The following is a 25273-nucleotide window of genomic DNA, read 5'->3' on the forward strand; positions in this document are numbered from 1 at the left end:
GAGCTTGGTTAGAGCTTCCCAACCTGTCCCGCTGGGTCGCCCGAACTATCAGGCTCGGCTATGCGATCCAATTCGCACGGTCTCCTCCCCGCTTCAGGGGAGTCCGTTTTACTCTGGTCGTTGGTAATGCCCCAATCATGAGAGCGGAGGTTGCCACCCTGCTGGCGAAGGGTGCAATCGAGACTGTCCCTCCAGCCGAAATGAGGTCTGGGTTTTACAGCCCGTACTTCATTGTCCCCAAGAAGACCGGTGGGTTACGGCCAATCCTGGATCTGCGCGTCTTGAGCCACTCCCTTCACAGGCTGCCGTTCAAGATGCTCACGGCCAAACGCATTTTCGAATGCGTACGGCCACAGGGTTGGTTTGCAGCGATAGACCTGAAGGACGCCTACTTCATGTCTCCATTTTACCTCGACACAGACCGTTCTTCGGTTTGCTTTCGAGGGGCAGGCATACCAGTACGCGGTTCTCCCATTCGGGCTGGCTCTGTCTCCTCGCGTCTTTACGAAGGTCGTCGAGGCAGCCCTTGTTCCCCTACGCGAACACGGGGTTCGCATCCTGAATTATCTCGACGACTGGCTAATATTAGCTCACTCTCGAGATCAGGTTTGCGAACACAGAGATCTTGTGCTCCGGCACCTAGCCCGTCTGGGCCTTCGGGTCAACTGGGAGAAGAGCAAACTCTGCCCCGTGCAGAGGATCTCTTTTCTCGGTATGGAGATCGACTCGGTCGCCATGTCCGCGCAGCTTACGAGCAAGCGCGCAGACTCACTGCTGACTTGTCTTCGACAGTTCGAGGGCAAGAGTGCGGTCCCACTGAAACTTTTTCAGAGGCTCCTGGGGCATATGGCATCCGCAGCCGCGGCTACGCCACTCGGATTGCTTCATATGAGACCGCTTCAGCTGTGGCTTCGCGATCGGGTCCCGAGGTGGGCATGGCATCGCGGTACGCTCAGAGTTCTAATAACTCCGACCTGCCGTCAGACCTTCACCCCGTGGCGGAACCTCAGCTTCTACGGGCCGGAGTTCCCCTAGAACGAGTTTCCAGGCATGTTGTTGTCTCCACAGATGCCTCTGCCACGGGCTGGGGCGCCATGTGCAATGGACATGCAGCCGCGGGCTCCTGGACAGGACCCCAGCGCCTCATGCATGTCAATTGCCTCGAGTTGCTGGCAGTACGCCTTGCCCTGCACCGCTTCCACGCGCTGCTCCTGGGTCAACACGTACTTGTCCGTTCGGACAATACTGCGACAGTAGCGTACATCAACCGTCAGGCTGGTCTACGCTCTCGCCGTATGTCGCAACTCGCACGCCACCTCCTCTTATGGAGTCAGAAGCACCTGAGGTCCCTTCGTGCTAATTACATTCCAGGAGAGCGGAACCTTACAGCCGACGAGCTGTCACGGCTCCGGCCAACCTCTGGCGAATGGTGACTCCATCCCCAGTCGGTCCAGCTGATATGGGACCAGTTCGGGGACGCACAGATAGATCTGTTTGCCTCCCACGACTCATCCCATTGCGCGGCACGGATGCACTGGCGCACAGCTGGCCGCAGGGCCTATGCAAGTATGCGTTCCCCCAGTGAGCCTTCTCGCACGGACTCTGTGCAAGATCAATGAGGACGAGGAGCAGGTCATTTTGGTCAACCCATACTGGCCCACCAAGACCTGGTTCTCCGAACTGATACTCCTCGCGACAGCACCTCCTTGGCCAATTCCTCTGAGGAAGGACCTCCTTTCTCAGAGACGGGGCACCCTATGGCACCCTCGTCCCGATCTTTGGAGACTCCACGTGTGGCTCCTAGACGGGACGAGGCAGGTTTGAGTACCCTGCCACCTGTGGTGGCGGCTACCATCACTTCCGCTAGAGCGTTCTCCACGAGACACGTCTACGCATTGAAGTGGAACCTCTTCGTCAACTGGTGCTCTTCTCGGCGAGAAGACCCCAGGAGATGCTCGATCAGTGTCGTGCTTTCCTTTCTGCAAGACGGGTTGGTGCGAAGGCTGTCTCCCTCCACCCTGAAGGTGTATGTGGCCGCTATCGCCGCATATCACGATGCAGTCGAAGGTAAGTCTCTGGGAAAGCACGACCTGATCATCAGGTTCCTGAGAGGAGCGAGGAGACTGAATCCTCCTCGCCCTCCTCTCGTACCCTCTTGGGACCTCTCAGTGGTCTTATTGCCCTGCAGAGGGCTCCCTTTGAGCCTCTGCAATCAGCTGAGCTTAAGTTCCTGTCAATGAAGACAGCGCTCCTGGTTGCACTGGCCTCCATCAAGAGGGTAGGGGACCTGCACGCATTCTCCGTTGACGAAGCGTGCCTGGAGTTCGGGCCGGGTCACTCTCACGTGATCCTGAGACCCCGGCCTGGATATGTGCCCAAGGTTCCTACCACTCCCTTCCGGGACCAGGTGGTGAACCTGCAAGCGCTGCCCCGGGAGGAGGCAGACCCAGCCTTGGCACTGCTCTGTCCAGTACGCGCTCTCCGTGCTTACGTAGACAGGACGCAGTGTTTCAGGACCTCAGACCAGCTCTTTGTCTGTTATGGTGGGAAGCTGAAGGGAAAGGCTCTCTCCAAGCAAAGGTTGTCTCACTGGATAGTGGACGCCATTGCTTTGGCATACCAGCAGCAAGGTTGACCGTGCCCCCTTGGTGTGACCGCCCACTCCACCTGGAGTGTGGCGTCCTCTTGGGCTTTAGCGCATGGCGCCTCGCTAAAAGACATCTGCAGAGCTGCAGGCTGGGCGACACCTAACACATTCGCCAGATTCTACAATCTCCGAGTGGAGCCAGTCTCCTCCCATGTACTGTCTTTTTCAAGCTAACATGGGGGCCGTTAGGTGTCTTCGCTTGCTCGCCATTCCACTCCACGGACTGGATACGTGCGATATTTCCTCAGGTGAGCCTTCCTCTCTGAAGCCCTGAGTTCCTCCAGCACTGTTGACGCTGGCGCCAGTGTCTATTGCCTGTGCGTCGGCTAGGTGCCTCCGTGTGCATGGTTCCTCCTCTGAGTAACCCCCACATGTGTATTTCCACTGTAAGCCTCTTTGAGCATGTGTCTTTCCCTCGGCAAGCCACCTTGCCACTCCTGGAGTTGAAAGTAGATGCCACCCCACGGGCTGGTCACTCCAGTGTTCCTCCATATGTAGCCCCCTCGGGCCATATGTGTATTCTTAAGTCCTCCCTACGGGTAGGCATGCTGCGGCATATCTCCCCTGAGATATGCTTCCCAGTGTACCTTGGTATTCCTGTGTTAAGTAGGACTCCTTCATCCGTGCCTATATCACGACAGGGAGGTCAGACTTCGCAGGGCACTGGAAGACAGCTGTGAAGGTGGCGTGATTACACGGGGACCCCCATTCTCCGTCATCCGACGTAACTCGGAGTGACTACGAAAGGGAACGTCTCGGTTACGGATGTAACCCTTGTTCCCTGAGTAGGGAACGGAGACGTTACGTCTCCCTGCCACTTCCGCTGTACCGCTGGGTAGACGCCTGAGTTCAGTCTCGGCTCCTCAGCGAAGACATGATCTGCTGTTGCAGGTGTCTCTCCTTAAATACTCACGCGGTGAGGCGAAGATACATTATGCAAATTCCGCAGACCCATGGCATTTCATTGCCATAGGCTCGTTTTTTAATACTCGAAGATGATAGGCTTTCTGGCGAAACCCCCATTCTCCGTCATCCGACGTAACGTCTCCGTTCCCTACTCAGGGAACGAGGGTTACATCCGTAACCAAGACGTTTTCCTACCTGGAAGATGCCTAGGAGATTGTCTTTGAAATTATTGTTGTTCCTGTGAGTCTGACCGTCTGAGTCTAATGTCTCACACTGAAGCCTGTTAGCCAAGAAAATAAAATACTGCATTTTCAGGCTAAATTGTATTATTATCTTTAGCAGAGAACAAGAAAACATTAAAAATTTAAGTTTTCGCAGTTAAAGTATAGGATCTATTTAAGTATAAACATATAGTGAATTCTGCATCGAAAATAGGTATTTTTATATGTTTTGGAGCAGTTATGTAAGCAGACTCCAATTAATGCATATTACAAAAAATTTAATTATATTTCAAATCTTTTTGCTGATGCTCTCTTTGGGTTTTTATAGCACTGCTTTTGAACAAAGTTTTATGATAAATATTTGCTGAAATATTCGCTAACAGTCTATGTGTGACCAACAATAAGAAACACATGAAATACCTTTTGTTAGTTGATGGTTTTTTCTCACTGAAGTTTGGTCCTTCACCTTTTGACCAGTCACTCTTCACAGACACAGAGCTGGACACATGTGAGCCTGATCTTACACTAATGACACAAAGAGCAGAACGATAAAACACTTTACTACATGAAATACTTCTGTCTAATTTGAAATGGTTTAATGTAGGGCTGCTTGAGTATGGCAAAAATCATATGTAATCAGATAGCCGTTATATGTGCTGTTTAATGCGTTTGTGATGTGCTGTTTTCCTCAGTGAATAACCTACATTGCACAGGTATATTCTCCATCTGTAAATGTTAGAAGGTCATGCAAATATGTACATTTTTCTGTCAGGAGTGTACGAGCCATGTGAGTCTCTGCAAAACTTAATGAGCGCCGCCACGCACCAAACAGACAGAGTGCAATAGAATAGGAGCACATTCAGCACAACTAAAAATATAGCTACATTTTGCTAAAATATTTGATTTTGGATATTAAATGTGCCATATGTATAATTTTAAACCTACAAGTAAGTGGATTTTAATGATAGCAGAATTGAAATGAGGTTATCATATCTAGGCTAATATAATTACTAAGCTCAGATAAGTGAATGTGTGTTCCTTTTTCCTGTGAACATTTAGTACTTTTGTTTTTATTTATTTTTAAGTTTAGTGAATTTAATGTCTGCTTTAAAAAGCATTAATTTTGTTTTTGATTGTAATGTTGTAACAATGTTAGTGTGGTTTTAACCCTTTTATGCACACAATGTTGCACAGCCTACATGGCTTCATTCACTGTATTTTTTGTCATTGCCTTCAATATGAACATTGTTTGTAAGACAACACTGGGCAGGATGTAAAATAACATGTTTTTAAAATAAATACAGAAAATCGTCCAAATAGAAAAAAGGAGAATATATCAAGATATATACCGCATTGCCTTTCATTAAAAAATGAATTTTTGGCCATATCGCAGAGCCCTATGGGTATTACAAAAAATATAATTCTAACAGTCACTGTGTAGACATAAGAAATAAGAAACACATGAAATACCTTTTGTTAGTTGATGGTTTTCTCTCACTGAATGTTGGTCCTTCATCTTTTGAGCAGTCACTCGTCACAGACAGAGAGCTGGACACATGTGAGCCTGATCTTTCACTAATGGCACAAAGAACAGAAATATAAAACACTTTACTACATGAAATACTGCAGGTTTCATGTTTAATTAAGCCCAGTTTAACACAACAGACTTAAATAAATTCTTGGTCAGAAATTAATTGAGTAAACGTATATATATTATGAGGGGCCGTACAAGCCTTAAGTGAATTCAATTATTCACTCTCACACACTTATTTTTATTCTCACACACTTAAATTCTCCTTTCACATATACACTCACCTAAAGGATTATTAGGAACACCATACTAATACTGTGTTTGACCCCCTTTCGCCTTCAGAACTGCCTTAATTCTACGTGGCATTGATTCAACAAGGTGCTGAAAGCATTCTTTAGAAATGTTGGCCCATATTGATAGGATAGCATCTTGCAGTTGATGGAGATTTGTGGGATGCACATCCAGGGCACGAAACTCCCGTTCCACCACATCCCAAATATGCTCTATTGGGTTGAGATCTGGTGACTGTGGGGGCCATTTTAGTACAGTTAACCTATTGTCATGTTCAAGAAACCAATTTGAAATGATTCGAGCTTTGTGACATATGGGGGATAAGAGGAGAGAGGTGTGAAGCCAGGGGAGCTAAAGCCCATAGGCCTCAGTGAAGAGGTGTGTTTTAAGCTGGTTTTAAAAGGATATTAGAGAGGGGGCAGAGCGGATGGCAAGAGGAAGCTTGTTCCAGAGTGATGGTGCACCAACACAGAAGGCTCTGTCACCAAATGTCCGGAGCCTGGACTTAGGGACAGCGGGCAGGTCCTTGTCAGAGGACCGCAGGGACCGTGACTGAGAGTAGGGATGGAGTAGATCAGTAAGGTACTGAGGTGCAAGTCCATGGAGAGATTTGTACGTCAGGAGGAGGATTTTATATTTGATCCAGGACTTAACTGGCAGCCAGTGAAGCTTCTTCAGGATGGGAGTGATGTGAAGTCCAAGTTTTGTGTGGGTGAGCATCCTAGCCGCAGAGTTCTGTACATACTGGAGTCTGTCAGTAGCCTTGCTGGGCAGACCGAACAGGATACCGTTACAGTAGTCAAGTCTGGAGGTGATGAAGGAGTGGATGAGGGTCTCAGCTACAGAGTTGGAGAGGCACTGTCGGAGTCTGGAGATGTTCTTAAGATGGTAAAAGGCAGTTTTAATAGTGTTTTTGATGTGTTGTTTGAAGGAGAGAGTGGAGTCCATGATGACGCCCAGGTTGCGTACTTGAGGAGATGCAGAGATTGAGCAGCCATCCACATCCAGTATGATGTCATCAACATTTTTAAGAAGTGACAGCGGGGCAAACACCATGAGATCTGTTTTGTCTTTGTTGAGTTTGAGAAGGTTACTGTCCAGCCAGTTCTTTATGTCCTTCAGGCAGTTGATAAGTGGCACTGGTGGAAGGGGAGTAGAAGGCTTAGTACTGATGTAGAGCTGGGTGTCATCAGCGTAGCAGTGGAAGTGTAATCCATGTTTGCGGATGATCATCCCAAGAGGTAGCATGTAGATATTAAATAGTAGTGGGCCAAGCACCGATCCTTGTGGCACACCGTGTAAGACTGGCGCCAGTTCAGAGCAAATGCCCTTAAGGGTGGTGTATTGTTGCCTGTTGGTGAGATAAGATTTAAACCAGGAATACACAATACCAGTGAGGCCAATGAGTTCAGAGAGGCGAGTGAGAAGAATGGAGTGGGAGACTGTATCGAAGGCTGCAGAGAGGTCAAGAAGAACTAAGACGCTGACATGGCCAGAGTCAGCTGCCATGAGAAGGTCATTTGTGATTTTGATGAGGGCAGTTTCAGTGCTATGATGTGTCCTGAGACCAGATTGAAATGGCTCGTAGAGGTTGTGCTGTAGCATATGATGGTTGAGTTGAGAAGCCACAGCTCTTTCCAATAACTTTCATATGAAGTGGTTAGTGGTTTGTGTCATCTTGATTCAGGCCTGTTTTTTTAAGTCTAGGTATCACCGCAGCAGTTTTAAAGCTGGTGGGGACCACCCCAGAAGACAGCGAGGTGTTGATGATGTTAACCAGTGTGAGACCCAGAGTTGGAAGACATGCCTTGACCAAGGCAGTCGGCATTGGATCCTGTTTGCTGGTCATGGCCTTTACTTTTGACACTAGCTTAAGAACTTGAGCTGTTTTGAGCGGGGAGAAAGAGGAGAGGCAGTCCTGTGTGGAGACAGTTAAAGAGTTTGTGTCAAGCAGCAGTAGTGTGGTTGGGTGAGAGGAGCTGGACAGCTGGAGTTGCTGGTGGATGGTTTCTACCTTTTTCTGGAAGTAATCCAGGAATCTGGAGCATAGGCCAGCAGCGTCAGATGGTTGAGGAGGGTCAAGTGGGCCGAGTAGGTGGTTGAAAGTGGAAAAAATCTGTTTAGGTTGATATTGTTGGTTGCGAATGAGTGTAGAGTAATAGTTATTTTTTGCCTTGGACAGAGCATCTTTGTAGCTCTTAACATGGTTGTTGTAGGCTACCTGGTGGACAGTGAGGCCAGATTTTTTATAGTACCTCTCCAGCCTCCGCTCTGTGGCCTTCATGAGGTGGAGTTCAGCAGTGAACCAGAGAGCAGGACAGGAGAAGCAGCCAGATTGAGTGATGAGGGGGGCAACAGATTCCAGACTACGTGACAGGGCCAGGTTGTAGTGATTAACCAAGTCATCAACTGTGCAGTTTGGGGGATAGCTGATAAGATGGCCTGCAAGAGTCTAGGATAATGATGACGTAAGAGATGGAGACATTTAATCACCTCAAGGCAAACGTTACTTGGTACGATGTGCGAGTTGAGATTCTTGAGTTCCAAAACGCAGTACCTTAGGAAAGCCATGATGCCGGAGGAGACTGCTAGCTTGCCCAACTGCTGTAGGCAGTTTGGGAACAGTGTTTTGTGTAACGCGTTACAAAGTAAGTGACCGCGCCGGCACCTGCATGTCATGATTATATTGTCTGCTATATTTGCTTCTTATTTATTAAATCCTAGCAATTGGTTGATAAAAAAAAAAAATTAAACGAAGATACAATTTATACAAAACAAAATTCATTTTAAAGAAAGGCTTTCTTCAAAACAAAACTTAATGAAGTGGTCAAAATCATGTCTGACTCACTCAATGTCTCCTGATATATCGCACATCTTACTCATGCTTTTCACTTTTCATAATCAATATAGATGGAAAAAAATAACATTATAGCCTATTTAATGGCTACAACACGTATAGGCCTACGGACTCTCTATTTGTACAAATTGCTGCACATTCATTTAATTCAGAATTTTGCACACATAAGTTGAAAGGCATTTGTTTACGTGCAAAACATATCTGCTACATTCATCAAGTTCACGGATAATTGTGCATGCATTTATTAATCATTATGATACTAAAATCATAATAAAGTAGGCTATACTATGTACAAAAAATCAGATGAGCCCAGAATATGAACGCAACGTGTTTAATTACATGTTAAGCATTTTCCTCCCATAGAAAACCATTATAAGAAGAACATTTAATTTGGCTTAATGCAGATAAGAATATCCCCTTATTATGTCGAAATAACAAGATACGTTTTTTTTTTTCTTCACCATGCGGTTCAGGACTTCCATAGAATACAGCCTGAATATAATTGCTTCCAGAAATTATTTTTGGGGGTGCTAACGGGGTGCTTTGGTCTTTCTTGGGGGCTTTCTTTCTAGCCCCTCCCTAGCGCCGCCCATGCATATGCCTATCTATTAACGGGTATTTCTTCATAAATATTAAAAATTTTGAGAAATGAATTATGCATTTATGGCATTATATATTGCATTATGCATAGTAGAACTTAATGTAGGCCTACACATTTAGGAACAGATATTGGGTTCTGCCCAGTCAAGCAACATAAAAGAAACGTAAAAGTAACGAGTAACGAGTAACGTAAAAAGTTACTTTCCATATGGGATAACTAAGTAAAGTAACGGATTACTTTTTTTAAGAAGTAACGAGTAACGAGTCACACTACTTTTTAAAAGTAACTTCCCCAACACTGTTTGGGAATCGTCAGAATAAAGCCAAGGTTTAAAAGTAGCCTGTCGACCACTCTGCAAGGTAGCGTAGCAGCTGGAAAAGCCACTGGTTTAGCAGATCCTGTAGCATAACCAGGGCACACAGCGAAAAAGTTGCAGAATGTGAGAAAGTGAATCCAACTAGTACCGTAACGTAGAAACCAGCTTTGTGAAGCAGCAGGAGAAGAATCGCAGAGTAACTGCAGTTTTGCATTTTTGTTTGTGAGCATGAGAAGCGGCGACAGACACGCCAGCCACGTCAAGAAAAGACCAGTGGTTCCCAACCTTTTTAGCCTCAAGTACCCCCACAACCCCATTCATAAGGATTAAGTACCCCTTCATTGACACTAAACCAAAGTAAATGCGGTGTTTATATTTTAATGCAATTGTCACAATTACCTAATTTGCCAATGAACCAGTTTTATTGATTCAGACTTGAAGATAGTGGGAACATTTGAATAAGAAACAGTGTTTGTAATTAAACATTCCAGCACTTCATTTCGTTATTTTGAATATGATAACAAAAAACATTATTTATTAATCCTTCAAAGATGGCCCCGATTTGTAAAACTGAAAGAGTTATATACATACAAAGAGCTACAATATAAACAGTACATGGTGGCAGAAGAGCGCTTATTGGCTCATATTAGCCATTTCCACTCTCCAACCCGGTTTGCTTTTGAATTTAAAATTAGGCTAGACATTATAAAATCACTAGGCTTAAAAATCAGTTGTCAAAGTATATCTGGTAAAGGGGGTGGCCTTGTGGTCATCTATCGCAACTCCATAACACTTGCTCAACTGGACTCATAATACTAAGACTTTTGAATATATGGTTTTGAAGGTTTCCTCAAACTGTCCCCTAACAATCATCCTAATTTATAGACCACCCAAACAGTGAAACTATTTTTCTCCGAGCTTAGTGAACTGCTAACACTAGCTTGTGCTTCATCATCCAAGGTCATCTTGCGCTGTGATTTTAACATCCACACCGACACTCCCTGTTCTAATAGTACTCAATGAAAGACTGTTCTGGACTACTTAGAGCTTTATCAGAATGTTAATTTCCCAACTCATGCTGATGGCCACACACTTGGCATATGCACATAATGCCAGTCAACAAGAATCGGATGACTTATGCAGTTTTTTTTTGCACCACTTTCAGGGAAAGCTGTATGCTTTATGTGGGACTTTTGGTGATGAACCGACCGCTTAATCATTTCTCAAATGATACAGAAATTCAATTATTCTTCATGCCGGTTAGATCCCGCACAAACAATCCTTCTGAAACACATTACCTCTGTCATTTCTGCTCTTATCTCACGTCTTGCAAATATGTCCCTTATATCTGCCTCTGTTCCAGTTTTACTAAAGACAGCTGTGGTGACTCCTATCCTTAAAAAAACATATCTGGACCCAACTGACTTTGCTAATTATCACCCAATATCCAATCTACCGTATGTCTCAAAAATCATGGAAAAGGTTGTTGCAGGTTGTTGCAGGATAGTGACTCAATTGCAGTCATTTATATCTCTAAGCAATCATTTTGATATATTTCAGTCTGGTTTTTGCCCAAATAACAGTATTTTATTCAAATTAAAAGTACACACTTTTATTACTCGACCTCAGCTCCGCTTTTGATACTGTTTGTCATAAATTCTTACTCATGGGCCTCAGGAGCCGCACTATCCTGTTTTACCTCCTATCTGACAGACAGAAAATACTACATCACCATGCACAATTATAAATCTCCCACTGTCCTTCTCAAACAAGGTGTTCCACAGGGCTCAGTTCTCGGCCCATTACTATTTACATAATGCCTCTCAGACAAATTATTCACCACCATGGTTTTCAATACCACTGTTTTTGCCGACGATATTCAGATATATACTGCTTGCTGATCGGAGTCTATTCACCAGACTACATCACTATCGTCATGTATTAATTAATTAAAGATCTGGCTAAACTCAAATTTATATTTTATAATTTATAATTTATTGCCATTTATATATTGCCAAACTCCATCCCTATGTCAGCCCAAAAGATGCTGATTGATTGATACATGCGTTTATCACATCTTGCCTCGATTTTTGTAAGGTTCTTTTTTCTGGAATACCAGCACACTCTCTCTCACATTTGGGATATATACAAAACTCTGCCTCAAGGATGCTAACTTACACTAAACGATCTGCTAATTTCACTCCTATTCTGTTTAACCTCCACTGGCTATCCGTGTCTTCTCAGATTACTAACAAAATTCTTCTGCTTACCTTTAAGTCACTCAATGGTCTTGCTCCTTCCTATCTCTCTGACTTACTTTCTCCTTATATTCCCTCTCGACCTCTCCGATCTTCTAGCTGTGAACTCCTCCTCAGAGATTTCGTCTATGGGTGGCAGGTCTTTCTCCGTTATAGCCCCTAAGCTATGGAACTCTCTTTCCCTGGCTCTTAGGACAACAACCACACTGCATGAATTTAATATATATGTATGATAAAGGAGAATGTAAAGCCCTATTCGGAAGGGATTACCTTTACAAGGGTAGATTGGGTAATGTAATTTTACCACAGGACGTCTGTAATATTAATGGCCAAATCGGCCATAAATGGCCAACTCCTGTCTTCATGTGTGTATTTCGTTGCTTCCTGATATCATGTGTGCAAACACATATAACCTATATTTATATATATAAAGCAGTTATGTCCGGTCAAACAATGTATTAATTAACTTCAGATTGGATTGTGTTGGTAATTGGCACTTATCTAATGCTAAAATATGTTTTGTGCCCCTAACTAGTGCTTTCGATCTTCTTTCTGATCTGAATGGTGTGGAAAACGTCTCGGGTTACGTCTGTAACCCTTGTTCCCTGAGAAAGGGAACGAGAACTGCGTCGAATTACACTTTGGGGGAACGCCCCTCAGCGTAGCGCCTCTGAAGCATGAATGAAACTAAGCCAATCTTGATTGGGGTTGCGTCATGACGTAACGTGTGACGGCATAAGCGGAAGCTAAAAAGAGACGCCGGCACACAACAGTGTTAGCTTCTGTGATGAAGCAAGCGCTCCCAGGCAGGGGATGGCGTGGCGAAGGGACGCAGTTCTCGTTCCCTTTCTCAGGGAACAAGGGTTACAGACGTAACCCGAGACGTTTCCTTTCGAGGGAACGAGAACTGCGTCGAATGACACTTTGGGGGAACGAGTACCCACTATGCCACAACGCGCCTTGCCTGTCCTAGTGTGAAGCTGCTCACAGGCACACTTAGGACGAGAGCACAAGAGTGCCAGGTGTAGATGGAATGTCCAGACTGTAAAACCTAATGAAGGTGTGGGGGGTGGCCCATCCTGCTGCATCGCAGACCTCCTGGATCGGGGCCCCCGAGAGGAGGGCTCTAGAGGACGCCATGCCTCTTGTTGAATGAGCCCTCATGGCCAAAGGTGATGGCAAATTGCGCACCTGGTAGGCCAAAGATATAGCATGGACAATCCAGTTGGGTCTGACTGGTCTGACTTCCGCCATGAAGAGGACCTCTGAATATAAATTTTTAGCGCTCTGACAGGGGAGAGCAGATGAAGTCTCTCCTCATCCGCCGTCACGTGAGGTGGAGGATGAAAAGCCTGCAGAACCCTAGGCCGTGCCGCATTGGATGGCACCTTAGGCAAATAGCCTGGCCTGGGATGTAGGATGGCTTTAATGTCGCCTGGAGCAAACTCCAGGCACCCGTTAGATATAGAGAGCGCCTGGAGAACTCCTACCCTCCTCAGAGAAGTAATGGCCAACAAAAAAAACACCTGCAGGGAAAGGTTCTTGCCCTCAGCCCACTCCAGTGGTTTGAAGGGGGCCTCGGCCAGCCCTTCGAGAACCACTGCCAGGTCCCATGTGGGAACCCTGGTACGAGCTGCAGGTCTCATCCTCCAAGCCCCACGGAGGAAATGTACGACCAACTACTGTCTCCCAAGAGGTCCATCACCCAGAGGAGCGTGGAAAGCCGGTTTCCCCTGGGACCACAGGAGGATCTCATGCGCCAGTCTGCATAGAGGGCAAGACCTCAGACCCCCCTGATGGTTTATATAGGCCACTACCGACATGTTGTCTGACCTCACAAGGACATGATGACCTTTGAGGTCCGGCAGGAAGCTCCTCAGAGCTCGGAACACCGCCAACATCTCCAGGCAGTTTATGTGCCAGGAGGAATGATGGTCCTGCCATAGGCCTGTCATAAAGCGGCCGTCCATTAAATTTTACCAATTTGACCAGCCCGTGAGGGAGGCGTCTGTCGAAACGGTTTTCCGGCGACATGACGCTCCCAACACTGGACCTTGGGACAGAAACCAAGCTTTTTTCCACATAGATAGGGAACGAAGGCATCTGTGCGTAACCCTGATCATGCGGACCGGGTTCCCCCTCGGGGAGAACCCCTTGGTTTTCAACCACCACTGGAGGGCCCTCATGTGCAGCAGGCCGAATGGAATAATGTTGGACGCTGCTGCCATGAGCCTTAACACTCTCTGAAAATGTTTCACAGTGATGGCTTGGCCTAGCTTTATCCTGGACACTGTGGCCAGAATGGACTCGATTCGTGCAGGAGACAATCGTGACCGAGTCCCACACCACTCCCAGGAACGTGGTTCTCTGGGCTGGTGTCAACACGCTCTTTTTCGTGTTGAGTCTCAACCCCAGGCTTTGGACGTGGGCAAGGACGACATCTCGATGCCAAACCGCCAGCTCTTGTTACTGGGCCAGAATCAGCCAGTTGTTGATATAGTTGAGCACCCTGATGCCCTGGAGCCTCAGCGGTGCTAGAGCTGCATCCATACATTTGGTAAATGTGCGAGGGGAGAGAGCTAGGCCGAACGGAAGAACACGATATTGTTACGCTTCGCCCCCGAAAGCGAACCTCAGGAACTTCCTGTGAGATGGAAGGATGGATATGTGGAAGTATGCGTCCTTTAGATCTATCGTGACAAACCAATCCTCGGATTGAATTTGACTCATGATGATGGGAATAGTGAGCATCTTGAACCTGAATCTCCTCAGAGAACGGTTCAAGTGTCTGAGATCTATTATTGGACGCAGCCCCCCATCCTTTTTGGGAACTATAAAGTAGCGGCTGTAAAACCCGGACTCCCTCTCCGGTGGAGGAATACATTCTATAGTCTCCTTTACCAGCAGGGAGTTTACTTCCTGTTCCAATACCCGACCCTGCACTGGGTCGACTGCAGTCCAGACCACCCCATTGAACCTTGGTGGGCGGAAACCGAAAACTACAGCCTGTACCCCTTTTGAATAGTGCGCAGGACCCAAGGCGAAATATTCGTAAGATTTTTCCACGCATCGAAATATTTTACCAACGGAACCAGGCTCTCGAGCCTGGCTTCGGGTACCAATCGGGATTCGTTCTCGACCCCCTGAAGAGGATCTCCGGCAGGGTTCGACCGAAAACGGTTCTCGATGGGCGGACGCGATTGCTGCCTGGCCGCAAGCCTGTGGGGCGGACAGTGCGGCGCGCATTCACTGGAAACCGATGCGTCCCAAAGCGCACTTGGCAGCGGGAAGTCGACATCGATTTCCTGCGGGCTCCGCGGAGGAGGCGACCTCGATCGCTCCGCCATGGGTAGGGACACCCGCAGAGAACCTAGGATGGCTAGGACCTCTTGGACGAAGCCTTCTTAGCCTGCAGGACGGCCCTCAGGTTGCCCTGCTTCTGCTGAGGCTTCGCCTGAGAGCGTCGTCTATGCCACCAAGCTCCTTGAGGGGGGGCTCTAGATGAGACACTCTCTTTTTGTGCCTGTCTATAGGCAGATGAGCTGGTGGATGGCTGCGGCTGCCCACTGGGGGCAGGCTTCTTGGATTTGGAGCGGCGAGGGAGGTATTGTTTGAAGACTGCAGACTGCTTCTTCGCGTCCTGAAAACTGTCGACGACTGTGTTTTCGGCGTCGCCGAACAGGCCAGAAGGCGAAATAGGGGCATCAAGGAGGAAAGCCCTGTCCTTCTCCTTGATGCCTGACAAATACAACCATAAATGTCTCTCCGAGACCACCATAGCTGCCATGGAACGGCCGATAGCACGGGCCGTTAACTTGGTGACTCAGAGAGACAGGTCTGCAGCCTTCCTCAACTCCGCGATATCTTCGGGAGTTGGACCCTCACCCTCATCAATATCCTTTAGAAGGTTGGCCTGGTACGCTTGAAGTACTGCCATAGTATGCAGACTAGCGCCAGCCCGACCCGCAGCCATATAAGCCCTGCCCACCAAAGACGATGTATCCCTACATGGTTTAGTGGGCAGCACCGGGGTTTTCAGGGATGATGCAGATTCGGGAGATCATCCCATAGCCGTTCTTTCGCGCCCCCAAAATATTGCTGTAATTTAAAATAGGGGGGTTGGACACGCGAGAAGAATGAGGTTTTTTCCACGATCTACACAACTCATTATGCAGATCGGGAAAGAACGGCAAACCCCGATGGTAAGGTTGCTCTCTGTGCTGCAGGAAGCGCTCGTCCAACTTGCTTTTTACAAGCACTTCCTGCCTCTCATGTGGCCAGCTGATATTTAATCTAGCCACACCACGAGAGACAACCTCCACCAGCTCCTCATATGCGGGGACATGGGGTGGCAAATCGTCCCCAAAAATCCCCGTCCTCGATGCTGAGCACGTCCACTTCCTCGGAAGCAGACAGCTCAAGCATCGGGTCCTCCACTCGTGCAGAAGAAGCTGCGGGGCGGGCTTCCGCACGAGGCGGGAGAACATAGGAACTGCCGGATGAATCCCGAGAACGTGCCTCAGCAGTCTCTGGATCCCCCGTCAGATCCATCTGCGAGCCCCATGAAGAGCGTTGCCGCGCCGCTGGTCCCGCACCATGGGGCTCGCGAGCCTGACCATCCTCATTAAAAATGGCCAGGCGGGAACGCAGCACACGGATTGATAAAGCTTCACAATCCTCACAAGCAGCCCCCTCGAGAGCTGCCTGCGCGTGCTGCATTCCCAAACAAAGCACGCACATTTGGTGTGTGTCCCCACCTGTGATATAACGAGGGCAGGGATGCACACACCGCCTGTAACTAGCACTCGCCATTCTTTTGATATATATATAAATGCTTTTGCAACAGACAGACAACACCAAATATGACTGACAACAGAGAGCGCTTGCTGAAGAACAGAAAGCTAACACTGTTGTGTGCCGCGTCTCTTTGTAGCTTCCGCTTATGCCATCACACGTTACGTCATGACGCAACACCAATCAAGATTGGCTTAGTTTCATTCATGCTTCAGAGGCGCTACGCTGAGGGGCGTTCCCCCAAAGTGTCATTCGACGTAGTTCGAGTTCCCTCGAAAGGGAACACTTAAGTTTTGCCACAGATTTGTCCCAGCGTTTAGAATGCAACTGATTGATTTTCCAAGTGTCTCCAAACTTGAAAAACCACGGAAAACTACTTTTAAACAGGAAATGACGGAATATTTACATACATATTTACAGTGGGTCTATTCGCACGGGATTAGTATTACCTGAGGTGATTTTCCCGGACCTTTTTACTGAAGGTAAAAGTCGACGTAATCTTTACTGACATTGTCTGTAATGATTACTGAGATGAAACATTCAGACGGGACTAAAATCACAGAGAAGCTCTGGTCATTATTACTTTTACCCCACCTCTCCATGTTACACTAATCCAGTCCGCAGGGCTGTCGCGGTTATGGAATTTCACTTGCAGTAATGTTGAGTGGCTCAATAGCGCGATATGCGGTATTACCGCCATTTATTTAAAGCTGCCGTCTGCAACATTTTTTTTATCATATTCAGTTAAATTGACACTATAATCCGACAGAACAACATAAATAAAGTGGTTTTAGAAAAAACCCGAGCTTCTAACTCCACCTGGAGCGTGTTATTTGTTTTGCAAAAATCCACAGCTCCCGGATCATCGGGTCCAATCAGCGCAGGGAGGTGTGAGATCTGACTGTCAATCACAGATCGGGCACACGCCACCCCTCGCGCATGTTACAATCACATGCACACGCCTGAAGTTTGCGCAGTAACAAAGAGTGATGGCGGATGTATCTCGCTTTCACAACACTAACAAATCAAGTAAGCTCATTTAGAGTATAAATGACGTTAGCAATTGCAATCTATCGGTAGATTAGCCAGGGCAGCATACCTCCAAATACTCCATGGTGTTGATGGATGCTGATGAGACGGGCGCGTTCACAGATAACCTGGTGCACACACACTGACAAGCACGAACTCGGGGGGAGGGTATCCGTTGATAGTGGGGGAGGGGCATGAGAGTTGTAAACATTAAAAATTTTGCCTAAATTCACTCAATCTGCCAGATTTGCCAACTGCAGCTTTAATTTACCGTAAAACTTCAAATAATAGCCCGGGCTTTTATTTTCCCAAATCGTCGAACTGCACCGGCTTGTATTTGAGACAGGCGTCTATATGAGACAGGCCTTTATAATTTAGTATTGAGATGGTGTTCATTAGAGTCTCTAATCTCGAAAAATCTCCAAATGCTCCACGTGAAACTGCGTCTTCCGACCTTTTACTATCGTGTTTATTAATTTTGATTAATATGCGCGAGGGAGAAAGAGCAAGACAGCGCTCATGTTGAAGACGTGAGTGAAGACTATCGCGTCTCTCTCTCTCTCTCTCTCTCTGCTCGTTTGCGCCCTGTCAAGCGCAGCAGTCATTCTATTCTACTCTCCATTCTATTCACTCACCGATCAAAAAAGCTTTGGGGGGACACAAATTTGCTTTGGCGGCCGCCAAAAAGCGGACGATCTGACGGGTTTTAGAAGATTAAATACAACCCGAAACTAAAAACAGACCCGGCCTCTATTTGAGACCGGCCTTTATTTACCCAAACCTGCAGCCACACCAGGCGTGTAAAAGAGATAGGCGTCTATTTGGGACTTGGCTATTATTTGAAGTTTTACGGTATATGTATTTGTTGCTATATAAATAAAGTTTACGATGTGGGTTTGAGTTCGAGTTCCACTTTTCAAGGCTCAGCTGAGCAGCAATGCATCGCATGGGTAACGCTGAAGCTGATGCTTCACTTATTAGAGACCAATATGGCATTGATTCAATGCGTGACTCGCTGATATTATTTCCCCACGGCTTCCTCACGCTGTGGAATGCTGACCAGCGCTGCTGCTGACGCCATTTATGGTAAATACCCGTGACGTGAACGTTAAAAGGATGATACGACAAATATTTTGCTTTCCTTTGACACGGCAACCTTTTCACGAATATATATGACTTCAAAGACAGACGCAGGTAATCGCACACGCTCAGTCGATCTCTCTCATTCAGTGTGTGTGCAAATCCACAAAGCCTCTGTAGGCTACAAATCACCATGATAAACAGTCTTGTTATCATTATGAACTTGTTTAACATTCAATACACATGCATGAAGTTCAAAACAAGAAGGGTATAGCCTTATAAAAAAACATGTGAATATCGCGGTTGCTGCGGTTACTTGCAATCCTCTGCGGTTGACTTGTCAGTAGCGCGGTACTACAATATTGCGGTTATCGCGACAGCCCTGCTGCAGAGAAACTTGGCCTTGGGGACCAGTGGACATTTCAGCACGACAACGACAAGGATGTTGGAAAATAACAATGTCTTTTTTGTTAAACAAATGCTTTTTAATTTTCGCTATTACTTCAAAGCAAATTAACAAATAATTAAGCAAATAATTTTGTTGCGTGTTCAAGTAAGCCAGGTATGTGCCGATTCTGGACAATACACTGTATTTAATATATCATGATGACTCACGAGTTCAGTATTTGCGCAGATTTGTCTTACACAAACTCCTCCAGCAAAGTCAGTAAACATTATAAGTAACACACCAAATTGGCTAGTGATTTGACACTGTTAAAATCCACAGTTGATTTTTACTGATACAAATGCGGGTGTTAATTTCAAAACCTGTAGATATATATCTGTAATTAATCATGATTAAATTGTACCTAACATTAAAGTTTTTAATATATTTTTTTATTGTAATAATCACATTTAATCATCACAGTTAAATGTAGAAACAACATAAAAGTACATTTTAAATATTTTATCAAATAAGAAATATACAGAAATTGAATAAAGTTATCAAACACTTCAGTCTTCACTCCATAAATTATAAATTAAATATAGATTCATTCTTATTAAAGCTATTAAAATTTAGAGCAGAGTGATTTTTCTTTGATCATCCTTAATAACAGACAGAAGCCGGTTTTATTAGGCTGCCGTCACTTTAACAGCTACCCCACATGACGTGGATCTGACATGCATCCAATTTTCTCACAACTCTTTACGTCCATTTAACACTTTATTTAACTAATTTAAGGCTACGTTTACACGTGTCCGGCTATTTTCGTAAACTGATATTTCACCCTCTCCGTTTTCAAAAATAACATCGTGCACACCTGTCAGTTTTCAGAAATGTGTTTGTTTACACAAACCCGTCTATATATGCCGTCACGAGCATGGCAAACCTGAAGGGTGGCAGTGTAACGAGAAGCTCAAGCCCACGTTAGCCAATCAGAATCCCGAAAATAGCAACAATACCTCGACATAATAGAGCAGCTGTATTTGCAAATGCAAACAGACGAAAAGGGTTTGCACCAACATAAATGCGACTGCTACTCTGAATGTATCCATGATCACCAGTGTTTGGAATAACGCCGTTTAAAAGAACGGCGTTAGGTAACGACGTTATTTTTTCAGTAACGGGGTAATCTAACTAATTACTTTTTCCGTCGTTACAACGCCGTTAACGTTACTGGACGTTAAATGCGGTGCGTTACTATGCGTTGATTCATGGGCGTCAGTTTGGTTTGAAATGTGTGGGGGACAGAGACGCATTCGGAAGTGCACTTTCAGAAGTGCTGGGTACAACGACGCAATATACGTAAATATACGGTTAGTAAAAAATATACTAATGTCATAGAACGGATACCTAATACAAATAAATAAAACATATCCAGTTAACTAGCACAGCATTCATTTAGTTCGCTATTAAATAAGAGATCTAGCGCTTAAGCGCTTAAATCTGTTGTTTTTGAGATCCAGCTGAGCGCTCGTGCTGCTGCGATCAGTGTCATGGATACAGTTGTTCTCTTGTGGCTCGCGGCGCGCGCAGTCTTTACTCGGACGCGCGCTTCAATCTATCGCCGTTGTGGAGACTATTCATTCCGGTGAAATCACAAAATAAAATCCACACAAATGTGTCCCTGTGTTACGATGTGGTTGAGACAAGAAAGAAGCAGGATCCACTTGCAGCACAATTTATTAAACAAACTCCAAACTGGACAAGGACTCAGACAGGGAACAGGACTCAGGAACAGAACAACCAGCATCAACGTTACAACAACAAGAACTCACAAAGACTGGACTGAAACACAGGGCTTAAATACAAGGCCAAACAAGCTAAACAAGATAACAAGGGGGCGTGGTATACATGAACACAAACGAGGAGCGGGAAAACTGAACCAAAAGCACAAAGACAGGGGGAACACAGACAGACATTACAACATAGGCGGCAACATAGACAACACACTCTATGGGCGGCTCCCGACGCCCATCAAAACTAGAAACATAGTTCGGGAGGGTGGTGGAGCGGAGGCGGTCCCGGGGGAGGGATGGAGGGCCAGGTCCGTGCAGGGAACGGGACTGGGGTCTTGCCATGGAACGTGGGCGGACCTGGGCCATGGAACATGGGCAGACCTGGGCCATGGAACATGGGCGGAGCAGGCTGCGCAGGCAACCGGGGCAGAGCAGGCGACCAGGGCAGAGCAGACCCCTCGGGCGGCCACGGCGGTGAAGACCCCTCGGGCGGCCACGGCGGTGAAGACCCCTCGGGCGGCCACGGCGGTGAAGACCCCTCGGGCGGCCACGGCGGTGAAGACCCTTCGGGCGGCCACGGCGGAGAAGACCCTTCGGGCGGCCACGGCGGAGAGGACCCTTCGGGCGGCCATGGCAGTGCGGCCTTCACAGTCCCATCCAGGGTCCTACTGCCCCCCCCCCCCAAATTTTCTTAGGGGCAGCCATGGGGTCATCAGCAGGAACAGACACCGGCGCAGGATCAGCGGGCTCTGGCGCAGGATCAGCGGGCTCTGTCGCAGGATCAGCGGGCTCTGGCGCAGGATCAGCGGGCTCTGGCGCAGGATCAGCGGGCTCTGGCGCAGGATCAGCGGGCTCTGGCGCAGGATCAGCGGGCTCTGGCGCAGGATCAGCGGACACCGGCTCAAGTGTGTGCGTAGCCCACACACACCACATGGCTGTGGCCATAATGGCCAGTGTTGCGGTCACTGAGGGCTCAGGCGTCGCATGCGTGGCGTGATCAGTCTCTGGCTGGGCAGACGTGACGTGAACGGTCTCTGGCTGGGCAGACGTGACGTGAACGGTCTCTGGCTGGGCAGACGTGACGTGAACGGTCTCTGGCTGGGCAGATGTGACGTGAACGGTCTCTGGCTTGGCAGAGGTGACGTGAACGGTCTCTGGCTTGGCAGAGGTGACGTGAACGGTCTCTGTCTGGACGTGGCTGACGTGAAGCTCTGGCTGGACGTGGCTGACGTGAAGCTCTGGCTGGACGTGGCTGACGTAAAGCTCTGGCTGGACGTGGCTGACGTGAAGCTCTGGCTGGACGTGGCTGACGTGAAGCTCTGGCTGGACGTGGCTGACGTGAAGCTCTGGCTGGACGTGAAGGAACTCAGGCTGGACGGGGCTGACGTGAACTGACTCAGGGGGTACTGTGAGCTTGCGGGGTGTTTCATCGGCCAAGCCCACAGTAAAAGCTGAACCGCTCAAGTAAAGGGCCAGGTCAATATAGCCCTCTAGGGTCCAGCCGGTGTAGTCATCTGGCATCAGCCTGGCAATATCCACATCCAGCCCGCTCCAGAACAGGTCCATGAGCTCAGCGTCTTCAAAAGATCCCAGATGGCAGCAATTCAAAAAGTCCCTCACGTACCTCTCAATCGGCTGGCCATCTTGAAACATTGAGGCAAGAAATCTTCTTAGCGCCTGGTTGCTGACTGCTGCTGGATCCATTGTTTGGTGAGTTCTTCTGTTACGATGTGGTTGAGACAAGAAAGAAGCAGGATCCACTTGCAGCACAATTTATTAAACAAACTCCAAACTGGACAAGGACTCAGACAGGGAACAGGACTCAGGAACAGAACAACCAGCATCAACGTTACAACAACAAGAACTCACAAAGACTGGACTGAAACACAGGGCTTAAATACAAGGCCAAACAAGCTAAATAAGATAACAAGGGGGCGTGGTATACATGAACACAAACGAGGAGCGGGAAAACTGAACCAAAAGCACAAAGACAGGGGGAACACAGACAGACATTACAACACCCTGATTGATCTAGATATATAGATACAGCTATATCTAGGAGCTAAAGTTCAATCTTTAAAAGCACTCCATCTTGTTAAACTGTTTACTTTTTTAATGAAGATAAAGAAATACAGCAGCCTATGTCTTCCAGACTATTTATCTCAGGTTGTTAGAGTTTGTTTGATTTATTTAATTTGCTACAGTTACTGCAAATACAATTTATATTATTTAACGGTTTACTTTTGAAGAAAATACTTGAAGTACAGAATGTCTACCAGACCAGTTGTCTGACATTGGGAGTTTGATTTATTTAATTAAGAATTTGTAGTTTAAAAGTTTACTTTTGTTGTGAACAAAACACTTGGAAGTACAGGTTGTTAACTTGACCAGTTGTCTCAGGTTGAGAGAGTTTGATTTAATTCGCTAGAGTTAAATGCACTTTATATGGTGTAACTGTTTACTTTTCTTACAAAGATAATAATAATAATATGTTTATTTTATATAGCGCCTTTCAGAGTACTCAAGGTCGCTTTACAATAAAGTACAAATAAACCTGACAGAAACATGACATAGAACAAAAAATAAATTGAGATAGTGGTACATAAACATAGAAATCAAGGGAAACAAGTAGCAAAAAGATACGTTTTTAGGTCAGTTTTGAAATCGTGTAATGATGAAAGGTCGCGGATGTGTTGGGGAATAGAATTCCAGAGAGTTGGGGCAGCAGTACAAAAAGCCCTTCCACCAAATGATGATAGTTTGTGCCGTGGGATCGTTAGAAGACCGGTATCGGAGGATCTAAGTGTGCGAACTGGGGAGTAGGTATGGATGAGATCAGAGATATAGGTGGGGGCAAGACCATGGAGTGCTTTGAATGTGATAAGGAGTATCTTGTAGTTAATACGAAAACGTACTGGTAGCCAATGAAGTCTGCGTAAAATCGGAGTAATGTGGGAAGATTTCTTTGTGTATGTAAGGACCCTAGCTGCGGAGTTCTGAATGTATTGGATTTTATTTATAGATGAGTTGGGTAAGCCATAGAAAAGAGAATTGCAGTAATCAAGCCGTGATGTGATGAAAGCATGAACCAAGGTTTCAGCATCGCTGGTGTTCAGAAATGGACGTAAGCGTGCGATATTACGAAGGTGAAAGAAGGCAGACTTAGTGAGAGAGGAAATGTGTGGAAGGAAGGAAAGAGATGAATCAAAGATTATACCAAGGTTTTTGACAGTAGTGGAAGGTTGAACCGAAACTCCAGCAATGTGAACATTGTCAACACAGAGACAGGATGTAAATCGAGGTGAGCCAATAAGAAGTAGATCTGTTTTATCAGTGTTGAGTTTGAGAAAATTACTGGTCATCCAAGCATTTATATCATCAATACAGGCTGATATGGAATTTGTGGGAAAAGGAGCATTGCGTTGTGAATGGATGTATAGTTTGTACACCTCATAATACTTGAGGTGCAGGATAAACCTCTTGCCGACGTGCAATAAATATCGAAAGTTACGTACAAACACCTGTCTGTTCTACTCATTTCAACTGACTTGGGAAAACTGCTCAAAAATAATCCAAATTCTTTGACATATAGCAACTTTTTTTTTAACAGTAACGCAAATAGTTACTTTCCCTGGTAACGAGTTACTTTTATTATAGAGTAATTCAGTTACTAACTCAGTTACTTTTTGGAACAAGCAGTGAGTAACTATAACTAATTACTTTTTTAAAGTAACGATCCCAACACTGATGATCACCAAAGCCAAATGAAAATGTCACAAGGTGACAAGTCTAGCGGAACCAATTTCCGCTAGGAGTGTGTTTCCCCCCGGGATGATTTCGCCGGCACACCGGGCTGGTTCACTTGTTGTCAGTTACCATGACAGCGGCAGCTGATGAGGCAAGTGGTAACAGGTGCTGACGATTGAACTGAGGATCAGCGATAGGGCTTCGGGGCTGGAGGAAACATTTAAAAGGAAAGGGAAGAGGGAATTGGGTGTGGTACTCCCCCGGGAGAATTAGTTTTCTTTGACTGTGGCTGAATTCGCTGGGATCTTTGGAGAGGGCTGTGAGGATTTGGCTGGCTGAAGGGTGCAACGGTGATTTGTGTGAATACACGCTGGAAACTTGAACTGGATGGAAAGTTGGAGAAGTGGGGAGATACAGTCAAGACTGGAGAACGCCATCATTCCTGAGAGGAAGTTAAGTAATAAAACATCGAATCTGTGCGAATGCATGTCCTGCACTGAGTTGAACAAAGAATTGTGAAGTGTATTGATCACGAGTGTAACTGTCACATAGGAGTGTGAACTGAGTCACCATTGAAATTCTGATATCTTCATCTTCTGAGTTGAACAAAGAATTGTGAAGTGCGTTGATCACGAGTGTAACTGCAACTCAAGAGTGTGGACTGAGTCATCATTGAAATCCGGGTATCTCCGTCTGAGAGTGAGAGAGTATTGAAGACGCTGTTCTCCATGCTGTGAGAAGTCATCTGCATCTCTTTATCGTTCTGAGTGCTGATTCAACATAACAGTGGAAGGATTGACTATTGGGTGAGTGC

At 46.4% G+C, this 25273-nt stretch overlaps 2 protein-coding genes across 2 annotated transcripts in view; both read right to left on the bottom strand.

The window, feature by feature from the left end:
• LOC130076441 (protein NLRC5-like) overlaps positions 1-25273 on the bottom strand; it is a 195469-nt gene that overhangs the window by 87198 nt on the left and 82998 nt on the right. The gene's annotated exons all lie outside the window — the stretch shown is intronic.
• LOC130076450 (protein NLRC3-like) overlaps positions 1-25273 on the bottom strand; it is a 40042-nt gene that overhangs the window by 4751 nt on the left and 10018 nt on the right. Inside the window, exons 2-3 of the mRNA XM_056241527.1 lie at positions 4195-4299; positions 3749-3833 (exon numbers count right to left, since the gene is read on the bottom strand). Coding sequence (XP_056097502.1) covers positions 3749-3833; positions 4195-4299 — 190 coding nt within the window. The remainder of the gene's footprint in view (positions 1-3748; positions 3834-4194; positions 4300-25273) is intronic.

Source organism: Rhinichthys klamathensis, unplaced genomic scaffold (assembly GCF_029890125.1).
Source record: "Rhinichthys klamathensis goyatoka isolate OS25496 unplaced genomic scaffold, OSU_Roscu_1.1 h1tg000652l_1, whole genome shotgun sequence".
NCBI lineage: Eukaryota > Metazoa > Chordata > Actinopteri > Cypriniformes > Leuciscidae > Rhinichthys > Rhinichthys klamathensis.